This window comes from Xenopus laevis, chromosome 1S, assembly GCF_017654675.1.
Source record: "Xenopus laevis strain J_2021 chromosome 1S, Xenopus_laevis_v10.1, whole genome shotgun sequence".
Taxonomy (NCBI): Eukaryota; Metazoa; Chordata; class Amphibia; order Anura; family Pipidae; genus Xenopus; species Xenopus laevis.
In genome coordinates this window covers 144332084-144352649 of record NC_054372.1, presented here as the reverse complement: position 1 = coordinate 144352649, position 20566 = coordinate 144332084, and the positions used below count along the sequence as shown (strand labels likewise).

At 36.3% G+C, this 20566-nt stretch overlaps 1 protein-coding gene across 4 annotated transcripts in view; it reads left to right on the top strand.

Annotated features, from left to right (window-relative positions):
- The window catches only part of chfr.S (checkpoint with forkhead and ring finger domains, E3 ubiquitin protein ligase S homeolog), a 30365-nt gene that overhangs the window by 3695 nt on the left and 6104 nt on the right, over positions 1-20566 (top strand). For 2 of the 4 annotated variants that reach the window (XM_018244141.2, XM_018244140.2), the window contains exons 2-16: positions 3617-3749; positions 4773-4872; positions 6257-6366; positions 6494-6553; positions 6889-7014; positions 7532-7696; positions 8253-8397; positions 8739-8893; positions 10183-10345; positions 12287-12420; positions 12918-13037; positions 14776-14859; positions 16515-16585; positions 16978-17065; positions 19664-19771. In XM_018244141.2, the coding sequence (XP_018099630.1) occupies positions 3629-3749; positions 4773-4872; positions 6257-6366; positions 6494-6553; positions 6889-7014; positions 7532-7696; positions 8253-8397; positions 8739-8893; positions 10183-10345; positions 12287-12420; positions 12918-13037; positions 14776-14859; positions 16515-16585; positions 16978-17065; positions 19664-19771 (1750 nt within the window). In that variant the 5' untranslated portion in view covers positions 3617-3628. Of the gene's footprint in view, positions 1-2770; positions 2809-3616; positions 3750-4772; positions 4873-6256; positions 6367-6493; positions 6554-6888; positions 7015-7531; positions 7697-8252; positions 8398-8738; positions 8894-10182; positions 10346-12286; positions 12421-12917; positions 13038-14775; positions 14860-16514; positions 16586-16977; positions 17066-19663; positions 19772-20566 lie in introns of all 4 variants that reach the window. The other 2 variants (XM_018244143.2, XM_018244145.2) reach the window with 2 other exon arrangements.

Here is a 20566-nt window from a genome sequence, read left to right as displayed (position 1 = left end):
CCTAAGTTTCCAGGACTGGTAAGCCCTCTCTACGCACCATATACGTGTTGCTTAATACGGAACCACATAGCAACGTGTTAGAGACAAAGTGGGACACTATGCAGAAACAGTTACAGAGTTGCTGGGGAATGTGTCAGTTACAAAAAAATGTTACATCGCTACCGGGGAAGTGACTAGATCTGATCAAGGATCTGTGAGAGTAGCAGAACAGGGAATAAGAAAGCGAGAGATCAGTCGGGAGCCAAAATATAGCCCAAAGATGACATAAAAAGCAGGCAGATAAAAAGCCAGTGACACTAAAAATAAAGAACAAAAGAACGAAAGCAGAAAAGAAGAAAAAAGAAAAGCAACATATAACAAATGATACACTCAGACGAAACATGAGTCATAAGGTGGAGAAAGAAAAAATATATATATACAGAAATAAAAATGAAAAATAAAACATGAATGAAAAAATAAAATAAAAAATGAATGAACAAATGAAAAATGGAACAAAAGACTAAAAATAAAAAATAAAAATAGGTGCAACTGAACGAAGGTATTAAGCAACACGTATATGGTGCGTAGAGAGGGCTTACCAGTCCTGGAAACTTAGGGTGTTCATTCACGCAGGTGTACAACGGCTGTGCCGTGAGATAAATTGTGAGTTTTTATTTTTCTTTACTTTTCTTTGAGTTTCTTGTTTTTTATTTTCTATACCTTCGTTTGTGATTTATGTTTTTCGTTTTCGTTCCATGCATGAGTTTGTTTTTCACTTAAGTTGTTTAAACCATTATTTACTCTACCTGTGACACGTCACTTCCTCTGCCCCCGGTGTTTTTTGTATATTGATTTTGTTCCCGCCACACTGTGTATTTATATCCGTGTTTGTGACATTTTTTTCACTTTGAAAAAGGCTGTTGTCTCAGCCGAAACGTCAGCACCAGAATAAATTTACTTTATCGAGATTAAGACCTGTGAGTGCGATCCTTACCACGCCTAATTGATGTTACTGAACTTGGACTGCACCCAGGCACGCTTGACTTCCATTTCTTATATATATATATATATATACTTTATATAGCACAGTGCTGCTGCAGTCAGAATAGAAATTTGTGGGTGCTTGATTAATACATAGTGTTAATAATAATCCCTGTGATTATAAATAATAATAATGTACTACATCCCCATGTTGTAAAATATGTAACCAACAAGTTGAGTGGCCATGTAAAGGCACAAAGCCATAGACAGGTATACAACTGGTGGAACTCTAAAGGGGAATGGTATCCTCCTATTGTATAACAGATGCACACAGCACACTCATACCAATTCTCATCCAACCATTGCATATCTGGTTATGACTTGAACCCCAGAATCCTTCATGAAAGATTCGGCCGAATACCGAATCGAATCCTAATCTGCATATGCAAATTAGGGTTGGGAATGGGAAAATATTTTTTACATCCTTGTATTGTGACAAAAAGTCTCGAGATTTCCCTCCCCATCCCTAATTTGCATATGCAAATTAGGATTCGGTTCTGCCAGGCAGAAGGATTTCAGCCGAACCGAATCCTGGATTTGGTGCATCACTACTTCTTAATAGTTAGCACTGACAATCGGGCCCCTCTTTACATTCTGTATCCGTGTTTGTATGTAATATGTACACCCTTCCTTTGTACAGCGCTGTGGAATTCTTATTAATATTTGTGACGACCTTCGGTACTGTCCTTTATGCTTGCTGGTTTATTGCACCATTTGAAGGTAGTTCTGGAGAACATATCAGACCAGTTCAGAGTTGCAATTGAGTAAATCCTGTGATATTTTGATGATAAATGTTGTTATATAGAATAGGCCACATGAGGGGAAAAAATAATTTGGTCCCTTTAAGAATCAAACAATTTAAAGGAGAACTAAACCCCCACTGTAGGGTTTTATCTTTTGGCACAGCTGCGGATGCTTCTTATTGGTTAGTGATTGCCACTAGGGAGCCTAAAACCAGAAATAATTGGCTGTCTGGCCACCAAAATTTTGCATATAGAGACGAAGTACAGGTGAGCCCTGGGGGGGTTGAAATCGTACCAATGCGGTTAAGAGGCAGTTCGCTTTGGCTGTGCTTGAAGTATTGTTATTATTACATTTTCATGCTAACAATGGCTTTTATTGCCATTTTTCACATAAATGGAATGGTTGGATTTGTATGTCCTTTATTTGCCTAAAATAAATTCTGCAGTTCTTTTACCAAGCTTGTCTGTGGGATCTGTAAGTGCCTGCTGTTTCTCCATAGTTGGATTTTTTGCTACTCTCTTTGTTCCCTTGAGAAATGTCACAGTCCCAATAAAAATATTTTATTGTGATGAAAGACTTGTTGACTGCTGTACTTTTGTGGGGCTATCTGTTTTTTTTCTGGCACCTAGGCAATTTCCTTTTTAAAGGAGTACTTCTATTTGATGTTTGTTTATATACATATATTTTAAATACTGTCTTGCCTTAGGCTGCTTTCAACTCATCTGAAATATTAATTATTAAACTGTATATGAATAATGGATGCTAATTGTTTTTATAGTAGCACCACAATAGCTGTAATATATTTTTCATATACTAAAGCAAAGGATAAAGTGAAATTTGCTATAAAGATATTTAGATGGCTACTGTATATTTTCTTGGGTGTTCAATGCAGAGAAAGTATGTTTCATCCTATTATACTGCGGTTAGAATATGTTGGAAAAAAAACAAGAATTTGACTCTGTTAGCCAATGGATCAAAAGAAATAACCTTCTGTTTTTGCTTTCAGACAAAAACATCATCAGCATCCTAAAGCCACCAGTGTTGGTATATGACACTTAATTATGTGATTATATGCTGTTACCATTGCAGTTTCTCTGTATAGTTACATGGTTTATAGTTATATACACTATTAACCATATCCACTTTGTAGCCTTCCATTTATATTCAAGGAATTACATCTGAAAATATTACTTCCCTGCTTTGTGGCTTTCCCTTCCACCCTAACTATAGAAAGCTTACACTTGCAATTTAAGGGAAGCAGCCCTCCCCCACAATATTGTACACCTCCCTACTCATCTCAAATTCCATAGCACCTCCTTACCCAATCACACTTGCACAGCCCTATAGAGCTGTCCCCAACCCCCAGTCTGACTGTGAAAACCCCAAAAGCATTCCAAGCAACCAATTATTATTATAAACGGATTCCCATTACATTTATTTATTGGTAAAGTGGCAGGGATCTGGACTATTGCTGCTAATTTCTCTCTAGTGTGATAACAAGGAGGTCATTGTGTGAGCATTAACGTAATATTTAAAAGCATGATTATTTAATGTAGTGTTAGAATTGAATGATATATACTTTGTATTATTTATGCTAGTGGACATTTGTTTTTGTAAACATTGCAAAAATAGCCCAGGATTTAGAAGCAAAGGATGTTTATTGTTTGTGATGTAATGCAGGATAAAAGCTAAATATCTATTGTCCATAATTAAACCTCATACAATAATGACTTTCACTTCAGCCTAAGCTGCAATTGTGTCTCATTGCTACTGGTGGAGGATCTCTATTTTCCTTACTGTGTTATTTTGGGCCACTCTACCCCCAACTCGCTGTTATTTTTCTCTTGATCAGAAGTGAGTCGAGATGGAAGGCTTAGGGGAGAAGAAGCCCTGGGGGAAGCTTATTAGACTGTTTGGAACTGAGACGGAATCTTCATCTGAACAATTTCTTTACAAAAAGGAATGGACAATAGGCAGAAAGAAAGGTAATTCTTTATCTAGAATGTAACACAGAATATAAAACAAGAAGCTTTACATCTATCAAGAACCTAAATGTGATGTTAGTGCTACAAGGCAGTGTACAATAGCTTATGTATTCAAAAGTATACATGCAAACATGTCTATGACCTGAGATCATGCTTTGGGTGTCCTATAATATTTGTTTATCAGGAAAAAATAATGTTCTTCCCATTAACTTGTTCTCAAGTACACATTTATTGCAAGTTTAATTGCTTATTGTTTAATCATGTACTAAATATATACTATCCTATGTCTCAGATATTCTTATAGCTCCTAACAAAAACACTCCAAACGATATATGCACTTGAACACATATGGAAACCGTAATATAAATGAGCCTATCTAGTTGGGTTGTTTTATATTGTTCACTAGGAGGCTTAGTGGCTCTGAACAGATAACCTCTTTGTTGATGCTCATTTAGCTCTCCTTTCATTTGAGATAAAAGCCTTTTTTCATCTTAAATATTTATGTCATGAATTCAAATATGCATAATGATTTTCCATGCACTGTAAATGGTAATCTAGACTAAATTGTTAACCAGAAGGACCCAAATGTATGTGCATTATAGTCTTATACCTTGCATCTGCCTCATTTAGTGCTGGAAATTACTGACCTCTCTTAACCGGTATTTATGAAGCAGCTGCGTGCACTGATAATAATCCTTTGCTGCTTTGCATGCATTTTATATGCATGAGCTTCCATCAACTTTTGATATGATTTTTTTTTGATGCATTGGTGCCATGGAGACCAAAACTATCCCATTCTATTTGCGAGTAGTCTGCTGCTGGCTGTTCTGCATTTGATCTTGTGTTTTACCTGTAGCAGACGAATCTATTGCTTGAATTTGAAGGTTAATATATAAATCTGGAGTCATTAAAACAGTAGAAAGCAAGGTAAGATAATAGCATAAGAGAATACATCAATATTTTTAGTGCACTGACAAAACAGGTAAACGTAATCCTGATATGCACAGTATATTTCCTTTGCAGCATGTGACCTGTCTTTATCTGGAAACAAATTAGTGTCTGGAGAACACTGCAAAATCACAGTGAATGAAGAATCTGGTCATGTTTCTTTAGAGGACACCAGGTAAACGACTTCTGTAAATCCATCTGTAAATTTGTGTTGACATTTTAATAGAAACAAGAAACTGTTCAAAAGGGTCAAAACCTTTATTTTAGCCAAACTGAAAAGAAAGGTCGCTATTGTTGTGATAGTGATTTACTAGGGTTGTACTGTGCAGCAGTGCTCTGCTAATTGCCAAAACTGGTGTTTTGGGACCTAAAAATGACCCCAGCTATAAACATACTAGCCCTGCCTTATCATCCTCTGCATCTCTCCTGTGTGCCTTTGCAGGGGAACACCAAGCAGCACGCATCTCATTTTTCCGGATGGAACTGTACTTATTCCATGCACTTGCATGCGCCTCAGTGTGTATGGTCCCAACAGGAAAAATGGGCTGCTATGAATTACATTTTTTTTTTTTTTTTTAATGTAACGTCAATTACAATAGGAAGGAATACAAGGCAGCCAATCAGCCAGTACAATTCAAGTCATGAAAAGAAGTATGCAGTTTAAACGGATATATTACTGTATATCACATTTAGCCTAAGAAAAGTTACACAATCTATGCTGTAGGAAACTTTTTAACATGGTTTTTACCTTCCAAATACTTTTTTTTAGTTCAGTTGGTTTCAGATGGTTTAGCAGAAATAAAGACGTTTTCAGTTGCTTTCTATTATATATTTTTCTGGAATGGAAATTTAAACTTTAATGTTCCTCTATCTGGTGTTTCAGGCTAGCAGCTCCATAATGCAAGTGTAGACTCTGAACTGTTACAATTTGCTATATTAGGTAATATTTTCTGTGGAAACTTAGTAACTATTGCATCTGTTCTATCAGCTGCTTTTCATACAGCTCTGCAGAAATTATACACAGCAGGAACAAAGATAAGAAACATATAAACTAATGTATCAAATTAAAACTGTTTAGAATCATTAACCCCCTTCCATAGCTGCGCTAGTGATACATTAGAAAATTAAACTTGACTTAAATATTACACCACACAGGGCTGAAAGGCAGTCTGCTGAAAAACACAGGGAGACCAGTCAAAGCACCATTACTACATTTTTGTGTTTGGGGTGTCCCTACAAATTCAGTGTGGGTGATTCCTATTTCTACCAAAAAGTTTATGCTTTTAATTCGGATTGTTTTCTGACATTCCTATATAATTACCTTCTGAATGAATAAGTAACCCTTACTAAAGGCCTCTAAAATATTTCCGGTCCACAAAATGGCATGTTTAGATTTGTACACTACATTTCTAGACCTACAGGATGAAGGGCTGTCAAAAGCACTGGAGTTAATGGTCACCATGAACAGTTAAGGAGACCTGTTTATTATTGTTTATAACCTTTCATGGGTTATTTGTGAGTTAGACATTTAATTCTAAAAATGTCTCTTTCAACTACAGCACAAATGGCACAGTAATCAACAAACTGAAAGTAATAAAGAAAAAGTCATACTCCTTGAAAAATGGTGACGTGATTTATGTTGTCTATAAGAAAAATGAGCCAGAACAAAGTAAGTTGAATTTCTTGTAATTGTAGTCAAACAGCTTGTCCCTGTTTGTGTATGCAGGCATATATTTTTATGGCTGTCAGAATGTAAATACAAAAAACACTTGCAGTTATGGATTTTTGTGTTTCAGATATTGCTTACCTATACAAATCCTTAAACCAGGGACAAGATAGTATGCTGGATCCAGCAGGTAAAATTAGTACAACACAAATACACACATACCGATTAATAAATGGTTACTAAATGTTATCAATCCGTTAATAAGCAAGGAAAAAACCTGCAAAATTGTCTAATTATACATTGTTTTTTGAGGTAAAGAGAAAGTACTAATTTAAAAATGTAGTTCTCCAAATTGTGCACAGATTACCAATTTAGACAATTATTTTCCATGCTGAAACAAAATGTTCTTGTCAAGTCTAGAACTATTGCTAACTGATAAGCATTACATATCAGTAGCACTCATTAAAAGTATAAAAATTTTACTAGAGGTTGTGAAGCAAACACAGCTATCTCATGTTTTTGCAGATACCTCGGGTTCAGAGGAAGCTGACACTCAGACTTTGTCATCTCAAGATGATCAGCTGTCATATGAGGAACCTCAGCCTTCCACCTCCACATCCAGTCTTTTCAGCACACCTACTACCTCTGCAAGTAAGTACTTTGATTGTTTTTTAAAGGGATACTGTCATGGGAAAACATGTTTTTTCCAAAACGCATCAGTTAATAGTGCTGCTCCAGCAGACTTCTGCACTGAAAATCCATTTTTTAAAAGAGAAAACAGCACTATTAACTGATGCATTTTGAAAAAAAAAAACGTTTTCCCAGGACAGTATCCCTTTAAGTCCCAGGCATCGGTAACTGCCTTACTCAGTGGGCAAATCACCATATCAATATCTATGTTTTATAAAGTCGGAAGCATTTTTTTATATAGTACAGGTATGGTACCTGTTATGCAGAGTGCTTCAATTGTTTAGAGGAACTCCACAGAAACTTTCGCTTGAAAAAATGTCTGCGCTTAGTTTACTATGCTTTTAAATCTTTCAGAGAGGATTCACCTGAATCCACAAAGTAGGGAGCTGCATACCTATGTGAAACACATTATTAGGGTTTGTTCTATATAACTTTCCATATATACATTATGACACTGCTGCACACCTTTAATTTGCAGTTCCTGGAGTACAGCTTGAGAGTGGTGAGACGTCTGGAGAAAGTCTTGGAGGCCACAGCTCCAAATCCGATGAAAGCCCTGCGATGAGAGCTGATATTCCTGAATCTAATTTACCAGCACAAGAGCAGGGTTCTTTAGGTCCTCCAAAAAAGAGAATGAGAACAGGTCGGTCATCTTGACATGATTGCTTAAATATTAACACACATTGGTTTGAAATTAATCTACAGCACAAAATTAATGTATTTTAGCCTATTCGATATACACAGCAATAAGACAATAAGGGGTTATTTATCAAAGGCCACATTTTAGAATTATGTAATTTTTTTAAAACTCTAATAAATTCGATCAAATAGTCCTGACCTGAAAATTTGAATAGAATTTGATCTCCGAAAACAAAATCTAAAGCAATATTTTTTTTCTCCCATTGGAATCTATGGGCGTCATTTTCTCAGTGAACTCGGCAGGTTTGAGGTGGCGAATATTCTAACTAGAACTGTTTCCAGGGTCCAGGTGTGATAAATCACACATTCCAATTCAAATTCAAATTGGTGCTTTTATATTCAAAATTACGAGTTTTGACCAAAAAAAAAAAAAAGTGAAAATTTGACTTCATGTTGGCATTCATGTTGGATCATATAAAAAGTAGTATCCTCTTTCTTTGCTAAAATTGTCTGTTTTTCTTGCATGTATATATTGATTGAAGTGTTGATTGTAATTGTAGTTGTAGAAGACCATTGGACAAGCAACAAAAATGTTGTTTCTGAAAGTTGTCCAAAAGGAGCAATCAACGAAAGTATGAAGCCAGATAAGATGGAGGAAACGCTCACCTGTATTATCTGTCAGGAATTGCTACACGACTGTGTCAGGTAATATTGGAATCAGATGCAGTGCATAAAACTAAAGTCATTAGCTATGGAACCATAATATTTAACCATGGAACCATAATAAGTACTACCCTAACTACCAGATAAGAAACAAATATATCTTTGAGCAGTTAAATCACCATGTAATGGCTGCATCCAGAGCAGTGCATTTAGTTGTATGTAAGTATTTTTATAGCACCACAATTGTACACCGTGCTTTACAAGTAAATACAGGTCACATTTTTCTTCTTATATTGTGAACAGTTTCAGTTTATTTACTTTCTCTTTAAATTCACCTTTTAAAAGAAAACTGGGTATCTGATGTCTTGTTCTCTTACTGTTAGTTTGCAGCCATGCATGCACACTTTTTGTGCTGCCTGCTATTCCGGTTGGATGGAACGTTCTTCCTTCTGCCCCACCTGCCGCTGCCCTGTTGAGCGCATCTGTAAAAACCATATCCTGAACAATTTGGTGGAGGCTTATTTGATCCAGCATCCAGGTAAGCTCTTGCTTTGCCACACCTCACCTTCAAGTGGCAAACCATTTCAAATTTTGCCTCTGCTGCACTGTAATTGGTTGCAATATTGCAAAGAAGATCAGCAACCTCAAGTTTATCGTAGAAAAAATAATGTGCTATTGATGCTATAATAATAATAATATTTTTTTCTACAATTAACTTGTTGTTACTGGTCTCCTTCTCTGCAAAATAGTTTATTATTAAAGGAAAACTATATCCCTCAAACAATGTAGGTCTCTATAAAAATATATTGCATACAACAGCTCAAATGTAAAACCCTGCTTCATGTAAATAAAACATTTCATAATAATATACTTTTTATTAGTATGTGCCATTGGGTAATCAAACATAGAAAACTGCCATTTTTAAAAAAAAGGGCAACCCCTTGGGATCGTATGATTCACTGTGCACATAAACCTACCAAACAAACCATACATGTTAGGTCACATGAGCCAATTAACAGACAGCGTTCTGTCTTTTGCTTCCACACTTCTTCCTGTTACAGATATAGTGGTAGTATTTCTGGTCAGGCGATCTCTGAGGCAGCACACAGACCATCACGAAATGGTGTTGCAAGGCAACAGATGTAAAAGGGCAATATTTACTTTAATATATATTCCAGTTTGATAAGATTCTTTAATGTGCCACTTAATTTGATATAAACTATCTGTTGCTCAAGTATTTATTTTATAGTTTTCCTTTAAATAAGCAAATGTTAGAAATACTGAATGTCAGGATATCTATGTACATATTGGGACACATTTACTTAGCTCGAGTGAAGGATTAGAATACAAAATATTCCGAATTTCGAAGTATTTTTTTGGCTACCTTGACCATCAAATTGGCTACTTCGACTACGAATCGAACGATTTGAACTAAAAATCGTTTGACTTTTCGACCATTCGATAGTCAAAGTACTATCTCTTTAAAAAAAACTTCGACCACATACTTCGCCACCTACCGAGCTCCAATGTTAGCCTATGGGGAAGGTCCCCATAGACTTTCCTACCAATTTGGGATTGAAGGAAAATCTTCGATCGATGGATTAAAATCCTTCGAATCGTTCGATTTGAAGGATTTAATCGTTTGATCACAGGAATTGCGGTAAATCCTTCGACTTCGATATTCGAAGTCGATGATTTAACTTTGATGGTCGAATATCGAGGGTTAATTAACCCTCGATATTCGACCCATAGTAAATGTGCCCAATAAGGTCAGCAGTGCTATTGGCATTGTAGTAGAACAGTATTCATGCATGTATATCCCTACAGAGAAATGCCGCAGTGAGGAAGACAGGTGTAGTATGGATGCACGGAATAAGATCACACAAGATATGTTGCAGCCAAAGGTACGTCGGTCATTCTCTGATGAAGAGGGCAGCTCTGAGGATCTGCTGGAGCTTTCTGATGTGGATAGTGAATCCTCTGACATAAGGTTTGGGGCTGCTTTTGGTTTTTAGCGGTCATAAATCTACTATTTGTATGTCTACACTTAAAAATTTATTTCTTGGTTTAAAGCTAAAGTACTGAACATAGAGAAGTGACTGGATCAATCTGCTTCCACAAAAATCAGATTCCACCACATTTTTATGTATTATATGTACAGTCATATGAAAATGTTTGGAAACCCCTCTCAGCCTGCATAATAATTTACTCCAATTTCAACAAAAAAAGATAACAGTGGTATGTCTTTCATTTCCCAGGAACATCCAAGTACAGGGGTGTTTTCTGAACAAAGTTTTTAGTGAAGCAGTATTCAGTTGTATAAAATTAAATCAAATGTGAAAAACTGGCTGTTCAAAAAATTGGGTAATTTTGCTAATTTGAATGCATGTAACTGCTCAATATTACTGGCAACACCAAATTGATTGGATTATTTTGTTAAGTCAAAAATAGCACCATCCAGAATCCAGACACTCCTCAAAGGCTATAGGAGGCATCTAGAGGCTGTTACATTTACCAAAGGAGGCTCAACTAAGTATTTATGTAATATCTCTGTTGGAGTGCCTAAATGTATGCACCTGTCTCATTTTGTTATGATGCATATTGCATATTTTATGTTAATCCAATAAACTTTCTCACTGCTGAAATACTTCTGTTTCCATAAGGCATGTTATATATTAAAAGGAAGTTGCTCAGCCAATGATGAACAAAAACTCCAAAAAATTAAGAGGGGTTCCCAAACTTTTTCATGTGACTGTATTTGGTTTTAAACTGATGATTTGGGATCCCTACATTATGCGTACATGTTAACATTACTTTAAAAGAAAAAAAAATACTTTGCAGGGGTATATATTCATACATAAAATACATTGTGGTATATTCATCAAAGAGTGAAGTTAGAGATCGCCACAGTCCGCTAGAGTGAAATTCCACCGCTCCATTCATTTTTTTATGGGATTTTGAAAGGCGTATTTATCAAAGGATGAACTTTCACTTTCACCCATTGATAAATACTCTATTAAAAATCCCATAGAAATTAATGGAGAGTGGTGGAATTTCACTCTTGAGGACTGTGGCAATCTCTAACTTTACTCTTTAATAAATACCCCAATGTAGGCACAGACAGTAGCCCTCCTTTTACTAAAACATTGATGGTATAACCGTCAAAATAATTTCCTATAAACTGACTTACAGTTGAACTGAAGAAGCCACTTGGCTGAATCATTTTCAAGATTAATCAGAAAGCCCACTTACTTGAGGCTTATTACTACTAGATACTATAAGGACATTTACTTCTAAGCAATATGTTTAATAATTTTCAATGATTTTAAAGTTATGGGAAAGTAATTGATATTAAAGCAATCTGGCTGTTCCTTACTTTTCTCAGCACTGCTTAGCCTAAGTACTTGCTTTAGGAACACTGACTGCCACATTGCAATGGATGTAGTCAGGACCAGCATTTCAGAGAAAAGCAAAGGACAGACAAACAGAAAAACTAATAGCACATTTTTTCGGTTCATATTTAAAAGGTGTGTTATGGTGTAAAATTTGGCTTCCTTAAGTGTTTATGTTCTCCCTGTGTCTGCAAAGTGTTTTGGGTTTCTTCCCACACTGCAAAACATTCAGGATAGTAATCAACGTCTGATGAAATTGACCTTTGTGTATGCCTTAAAGTGATAGGGACCTTCAAATGTAGGGTTCATTTGTGCAGTGAAGTAAAGATTTGAAAATTATATATTTATGATGTAAAGCTTCTTTGTTGTCCTTTGGAGTTACACTTACTATTTCTTTACATATCATTATATATATATATGCCTTACAGACACATGCACAGAAAGAGTTCAAGTTGTCTGAGGCTTTTACCTAATCTATGCTTTGCTGAAAAAGAACAACTTTTATGTCTGTGTGGCATAACTTTGTTTTAATCTTTTAGCCAGCCTTATACTGTATGCAGGCAGTGCCCTGGATATGTGCACCACAGTATGCAACCCCCACCATATCCTTCTGACACAGAAACCTCACGGACACAAGGAGATGCCCCTTCTACCTCTACCAACTTTCCTACAGGTTCGTAATCATTTATTTGTGAAGTAGCTGTAAATATTCTTTCTCTGCACAATTGTATTTCAAGCAGTGAACAACTGGTTGACTATAAACCAGTTTGTCAGGTGGATGGCAGATCTAGACTCTTGAAAGACAGCATACTGATTTCCTGGAACATTACCCCTCCCTTTACCCCCTTAGCCTTTTACCTTCTGGACCCCACCTTCTGTGATGTCACTGGTGCCCCAGTATACTACAGAACATCATCTTTTAGCTGTTTGTGAAAATGGGCAGGCTAGTGTTGGTTTAGGTCCTATTCTCTTCAACTGGCTTATCTTTAATATTACCTTCATGTGTCACATACTAGCAGAAGTCATAGTAAGTAATATTTGTATTATCTGCTTGTTATATTCATCAACATTATTGCAAATGAGAGCTTAATAATACTTCTTTCATAAATATATGTCATATATTTCACATCTGCAGAAAGGTAGGCCAATCAGGCTTTTTGTTCTTTGTAGCTACCCAGGAATATGTGTGCCCTTCACATGGAAGGCACGTAATCTGCAATTGCTGCTTCCAGCCGATGCCAGACCGAAGGGCAGAACGGGAGCACAATTCTCATGTGGCACCACAGCAATGTAAGGCTAAGTCTCACTCACTCTGCCACTTCACCATGGTTCCTTGGCTCTTTGGCCTTTTTGGGGGTTGATGGGTGAGGGAAGTTTTCAGAGAAGCTGTTCCATCCTCACTTTAAAAGGTAACATAGTTATTAAATGCTGTGATAGTCTCATATATTTGTAAAAACGCTCAGTTAATATTTTTTGCTTGTTTTGCTATTCTCATTCATTCTACTGAATAAAAATGTTCTTTTTACATTGTAAATGATGATTTGATGGACCATTTGAGTTATATTTGGATTCTTATTAAATCCTAACTTGACTGACTTTTTATACTATAAAAGAGGAGAGGCCATGATTGTACTCTGCGTTTCTGGGTTTCTTTCGACAGACAAGCAAATGCAATTGCCCTACAAAATTAGGAGCAATTGGGACAAAAAAACATTGCCCCAAGAATAATCCCAATATTGCCGTAAATGTACCAGAATATGTAGTTATTGTTAAAAAGGAAACAAAAATCTTTAAACGATGTAACTAAAAAAAAAAAAAAAAAAATATATATATATATATATATATATATATATATATATATATATATATATATATATATACTATTTGTTTATCCTTATTAGCTCATAAAAAAGTTTTTCTTTGATTCATACTTTTATTCGGCAAGTTACTAGTGGATACCCTTAGATAAAAAAATCAATGTGCAGTTGTGTTCAGAATAACAGCAGTCCAGCATTACTAACCTGTCGCTGTCTTTTGTTATAAATAACATTCTTTACACACTGTTGTGTTATTCTTTGATAATGCCCACATAAAATCCATTCAGATCATACCAAAGTATTTTGTCTTAAAGGGCACCTGTTGGGCAAAAATACTATCCCCAACCAAAGGTGCAGACTAATAGAGCCCGCACTCTGGCTGGGATAACAGTAGTTTTATTTTATTTTTTCATTTTCCCCTGCCAAGCGCTAGGACACTCGCAACGGGTGTGAGAAATCCATGTTGTGCAAAGCAAAGATCCGATCGTACAAATCAATGTACGATCGGACTTTCCCATCTCACAACCCTCCACTAACCATTCAGATCAAAGTCTTACCATTCCGATCAAATAAAGTAGTAAAAGAACAGATCAGCCAATGTTCCACCCCTGACAGCAATCGTACGTTATGTCTGACAAAGCTGGTGACAGTCTCCCTCTGAAAATCGTACGATCGGCAATACATGCAGAGATATTATCGGAAGGCGACAGAAATTTTCTAACCTGTCCGATTGACCAAACGACCGATCTCCGCCGGACGAAAAATGTTGGGGCTCTCCACACACGGTCTGAAAATCGTACGAATTCACCAATCGTACGATCGGATCGTTGCGTCTATGGCCAGCTTTATATCCAATATATCTCATAGGGGGGTGTCTTTTGCTTAGAACATGTATTAGAGCTCACTCTATTAAAATCACCAGACATCATATCTCTCTACATGCTATAAAAGGAAGCCCCCCTATGTCAGGTATACGAATATCTGACACCCAACTGCTGCAAGAAGACAGAATGAAGATAAACAGATGTTGAGAGATTATTTGAGAAAAGATGCAGAATATTGAATATTTAATTGATCATATTTACAAAGATTCTTATTTCAGTATGCTGAACCTTATATCAGAATTAAATTTTCGTGATAATCCCCCTTTAACTGAAAACAGCTATTTTTGATTTAGCCCCATCTTACTTCTGTTCTCTTTACTTTCACAGGCACTATATGTTTGGAGCATTTTTGCCACATGTACTGGGGATGCAACCGGATGGGCTGCTTTGGGTGTTTGGCTCCATTCTGTGGTAAGACAACTACACAGATCTCTTATTCTTACAGAGGAACTTTTTTATTGTTCTATATTTCAGAAATAGCCACTACATGGGGTCTTTTAGACGGTATTTTTTCTGCCCTCTTGTTTAACATGGTTTGTGCTGAATATATTTAGTCTATTGTTAATCATGAAAATTAATTTTTTTGTGATATTTCTTAGCTGAACAGGAAAACTGAAGCTAGTGGATGTTTGGTCTGTGCCAGGTATATAATTAGATTATTGGCATACAACCCCACCTTCCTCCCCCATGTGCTACAAATGTTTTGTGAACAGGAGTCCTTTATGGTAATCTAATGATCTCCTCTAACATGGAGTAGCTTCCGTTTCTCTCTTTGCCCGGTTTATCTTAATAAATTGAACTTGTCTGAACTCATTGAACTCATGTTTAACATTATGGTATACTGCCCTTTTAAATTTGTATATTGTCATTGAAATAGTGCCAACACGGAGCTTTACACAGCAATTAATTGACGTTGAACATTTTTAAATGGTTATACACAGACATAAATCATCAACCAGTACGTTCAATTTACTAGGGCAAGTCAGTTATATTTGAGTTTGCACTTAGTTTTTGTTGCACTTTGTGTAGTTGTTCTCTTTAGGGAGAGAGTGGCCCTGCAGATGGAAAGAAATTCACTCTCTTCTGCACTGAACAGTACAGTTTCCATCGGAGAGCAGGTACGAGAAGCAGAGATAATCCAGTTTACCTCTGTCTGAAGCTGTACTTTTCAGTGCAGACACGTGGATGTGCAGAAGAAAGCAGATAACCTTCTCTCTACCTGCAGTAAAGCAAGCTGAGAGCAGCAGAGCCAGCACTCGTGTGCCTTTAACCTTAGAGGCTATGGCTAAAAATGGTGAGCCTCAAAAACTTTTTGGTACATGAGGCGTTTTATACCACAGAAACAATACAATAATAATGCTGATAACCACTGTGACTGTGGCATCCAAACAACTATTTAAAATAAAGGTATTCTTTCCTTGAGGTGAAGATTGTGTGTATTGTCAAGTTTTCACCCAACCCCTCAGATGCTGTAAGAAAAAATGGATATTGATAACATATATGTTGAGAAGTGTACATGGATGGACACTTCTACATTTGAGAATAGACAGAATTTACAAGTTGTGTTTATAGTTATTAAAGACACAGTTAATGTATACATATAATGGATTATATTTGCAATATGAGATCACGCAAATAAAATGATTCTGAGAAATCTTTAATATGTACTTTGAAGCTTATACTTATGGCAAGATGCAGATCTGAGGGTAAAGAATATCAGCATCCAATTCAGTATTCGATGTGAATGTATTGTGGCTACGTTGGATATTGTTGAAAGAAAAGAGGAAAGTACCCGAATAATTGGGTACTTTAATGAATTGGTAATTGGAGGTTTTTATTAATCTTACCTAAGTGGAAAATATACGGGGTACTTTCTTCTTTTCTTTCAACAAATCTAATTCTTACTGACATAGTCAGACCCCTGTATAATTCCTTTGGATAAGTTATATTACGGTTTTATCCCCCTTTTCCAAATGTCCTACTTTGGATATTGGACATTTTTATTTGACTCATGAGTAGTTTGCAATTTTCAAAAGCTGACATAGTTCTCTCACTTTCCCCCACAGAGTTAAATCTAGGAGACAAATGTTTGGATGGGGTTTTAAATAACAATAACTATGAATCAGACATCCTCAAGGTAAGATTGTAAAGGTTTTCAAAAGGCACAAAGTATTTTTTCTGTTTTTTACATTATCCATCAGCTTTCCATTTCTTAATTTAACATGTTCATTAGCAAGCATTCATATCAAGCATGATTACAATTCTTTTTGTTGTGAGAAGAGAGGCCCCCATACTACTTGATTTGCTAGGAAAATATGAAATAGCAACCATCTACAGTGTTTCAGGAGGTCAGGTTATTGTGATAAATGGAACGCTCGCTTGGATTTGCTGAATATTTACTTGCTTTTACTTTGTATTTACTACACATCTAAAATATGTAGCTGAACTGCTGAAAAGTGTATTTTTGCTATGTAAGAACTATATGTATGCAGTAAATACTGATATTTTCCCCTCATGTTTGTGTTGCAGAATTACCTGGCATCCAGGGGGCTCACGTGGAAAGACATGCTGAATGAAAGCTTGGCCGCTGTCCAGAGAGGGGTGTTTATGATTCCTGGTGAGTTGATCGTATACAACATTCTAACTTATTTTTTATTCTGATTTAAAGTGGAACCAATGTTTCCATTGAACATCAGCTAGTTTATTGCATTCTGCTGCTGTAATAGAAGCTGAATGCTTCAATATAATATAGAACTCTGCGCCACAGAGAGGTACAATATGCCTTGTATAGAGCTTAATCTGTTTTCTGGGCTATGGGTTTCCTTTAAAATAATAGCTACTCTTAGAGGCACATTTATAAGGGTCGAATTTTGAATTCATGTGAGTTTTTTAAAACTCGTATGAAACTCCCATAAATCTGAAATTCGACTTGTCAAAATTTATTAATAAAATCAAATTTTTTTTCTGAGACAAATTTAAACAACCAGAAAATTCAAATTGAATTCGATTAGAATTCAATCAAACTCGATTAGTTTTTTCTCCGAAAAATCAGGAAAGCTGCAAACATCTCCAAATTGATCCCTGCACCTCTCCCATTGACTTAAACAGGTTCGGCAGGTTTTAGGTGGCGAATAGTCAATTTTGAATCCTTAAAGGGCCAAAGTATTATAAATTTTAAACATCTGATTCGAATTTGTTAAAAAATAACTCAAATCGAATTTGAATAACTTCCATAGTCGAATATGACAGTTTTGACCACAAAGAAAATTCGAATTTTCATTTCAACCCTTGATAAACCTGCCCCTGTATCTGGTGGTTTTTGGATTACTCAGATACCGGTACTCAATACTTTGGATTACTCTCTCTCTCTCTCTCTCTCTCTCTCTCCGTCCATGGAAATAATATATTTTTGGCAACTATTGATCTGCCTTGCTAAGAATCCTTATGGCCTACCTCGGGCCCACCTGAGAACCTGACATTAAAGGCCCACTCTCCCAACCATGTAGATAATGCTAAATGTATTAAAGACAGGCCTATGGTGTAAACTAGAAAGTGCTGATATGAATTGTGTTTGGCTGGGGCCCATCAGGATCTTCTGGTACTCTGAGAGACAGTCCAACCCTACAGTAACTCTTCAGATTTATCCTAGGCTGTGAGTCCTGCAGTGATAAAAAATAAGAGGAAGAATACTTACACTGCTGAACTAAGCTGCAACCTTTAGTGTTTAAGCACAAAATGCTTCGAGCAAAGCTCTTTTTATGTTATTGTCCTGCAGTGATATGTACATGGTTTTTAAAGGGATATACTAAATTTCTCAGTTATAAAGATAGCAGCAGAGTTGAACTGATTTTTAAGGGGAACTAAGAAGGATTTAGTTGTTGACCAGAAGACATGCAATTTTTGGAGCATATGAATATAACAGATCTTTCTGTAATTTGGATCTTCATATGTTAAATCTACTAGAACATGAAATAAACCCAATAGGTGGATTTGGCTTCCAATAAGGATTAATTATATCTCAGTTTGGATCAAATACATGGTACTGTTTTATTATTACAGAGAAAATGATATGGGAGACATTTCTGTGGGTTTCTGGATAATGGATCCCATACCTGTACTCTATTAGAAATTTGTGCTTGGGCAAAAATGCAAATACAGGTATGGGATCTGTTATCGGAATGAACATCTCCCATAGACTCCATTATAATCAAATAATCCAATTCCTTTTTCTCTGTAATAATAAAACAGTATCTTGTACTTGATCCAAACTAAGATATAATTAATCCTTTTTGGAAGCAAACCCAGCCTATTGGGTTTATTTCATGTTTACATGATTTTCTAATAGACTGAAGGTATGAAGATCCAAATACTGGAAAGATCCATTATCAAGAAAACCCCAGGTCCCGAGTATTCTGGATAACGGGTCCCATACCTGTTCCTGTACCATATTTTTCAATGATGGTATTTAACGGACATTCTAAATCGCCATTTCTCTATTAATTCACTAGATGGTGATCCAACAGCAATGGACTAAAATACTGGATAGTGTGAATGGTTTTCTCTAGTCTATATTACACGGTACTAAAACACAATGTACATCCGTTTACTGTAATTCTTTTTCCTAGCTGTAATCCAAAAACCAGGCCTGGGTGTGGTATCTGAAATTCTCCTTTTTGAATGTAGAATAGTTAACATGTGAAGTAGGTAATAACATGTGAAGTAGGTAATAATGTCTTTAAAGGGCATGCTGTATTTTGTTCAGTGTTTTTTCCCTCTAATCTGTGATACCAGCACAGAAATCCAGAACCAGCTTGTAGCACAACCCTGGCTGTCTCTGAAGTTAAAGGTAGGAGAGGGGCAGGTATGGGGCACAAGATATAGATGACCCCATCGGTGCACGGGGGGGGGGGGCAGGTAGCACCTTTGCACTGCCTAATTATGAAACATTTTATTAAGTTTATGCGGTATGCCTGTTAAAATATCATTAGCGGCAGCAGAGATTTCACAATTGTCAGAATAAAGAAGTAAAACTTGGCAACAGTCTTTGACTCACTTACTCCAGGATTAAGTAGCTGTGTACTTTTCCTTGGTATTGGATTAATCCGCTTTGTTGCTCTCTTTTTTCTTATAAAGTTGTTTTCTTCTTTATTGACCTGGTTGCTATTTCTAATTCCAGAGTCTGCACAGTTGTAACATGTCATTGTTGGTCCCACAGATTACAGGATAAATGGAACGACTGTACTCTGCTACTTCTGTGGGCTGAGAAACTTTAGAATTTTAATTTACCAGTACAGACAAAACATCCCAGCTTCAGAGCTACCAGGTAAAGATATTGGACTTTTCTCTGTGTCCACCATTAAACTTATGCTTGTGTACAAAGCACCATTAAACTATATCACTCTATTCAGTGATCTAATTCAGCCATTGCTTTCCTGCAGCTCTCCAGTCATTGGTGAACTAAAAATCAGCAACAACCCTATACAGATGGTATGGGAATTCCCGCCTATGTAAAAGCTCAGTTCCCTTGTATTAATTGACTTATCTGAGCAGAGTAGATATCCCCTAAAGTGTGGTAAAGTGTGAACCACATGATTATCTAAGCATCTACCTGCATTGTTACCTCAGCACGAGTCAGACCCTTAAAGGGGAACTAACTTGAAAATGAAAATGTAATATAAGTACTGAAATCAGAAACTTTCTAAATACAATCAATTAATAATTCTGCATTGTTTCAGAAATAATCACATTTATCTTTACTATCCCTCTCTCAGCATCTGTTTCTCTTCATTCGCTCTTCATGCAGCAATTGGGTGTCAGATATTCATTGATAGATCCAATATATCTTATAGGGGGGCTTCTTTTCTAGATCTAGAGAGTTGCAGCTATTCTATTTATTCCATTAATATCAAGCAACTCATGACGCTTGAAGGCAGACAAGCTAAGTTTGAAACAAAGCTGCAGAAGACATACCTGTATTTATGGTGCTGTATAGGGACCATTACATTTCTCTGGCCTTTAGAATTGGATTGTTTTGCAAGCTGCAATGGTCCCCAACCCACTGCTTTATTTTATATTAAAGGGGTGGTTCACCTTTAAGTCATCTTTTCAATTGGCTTTT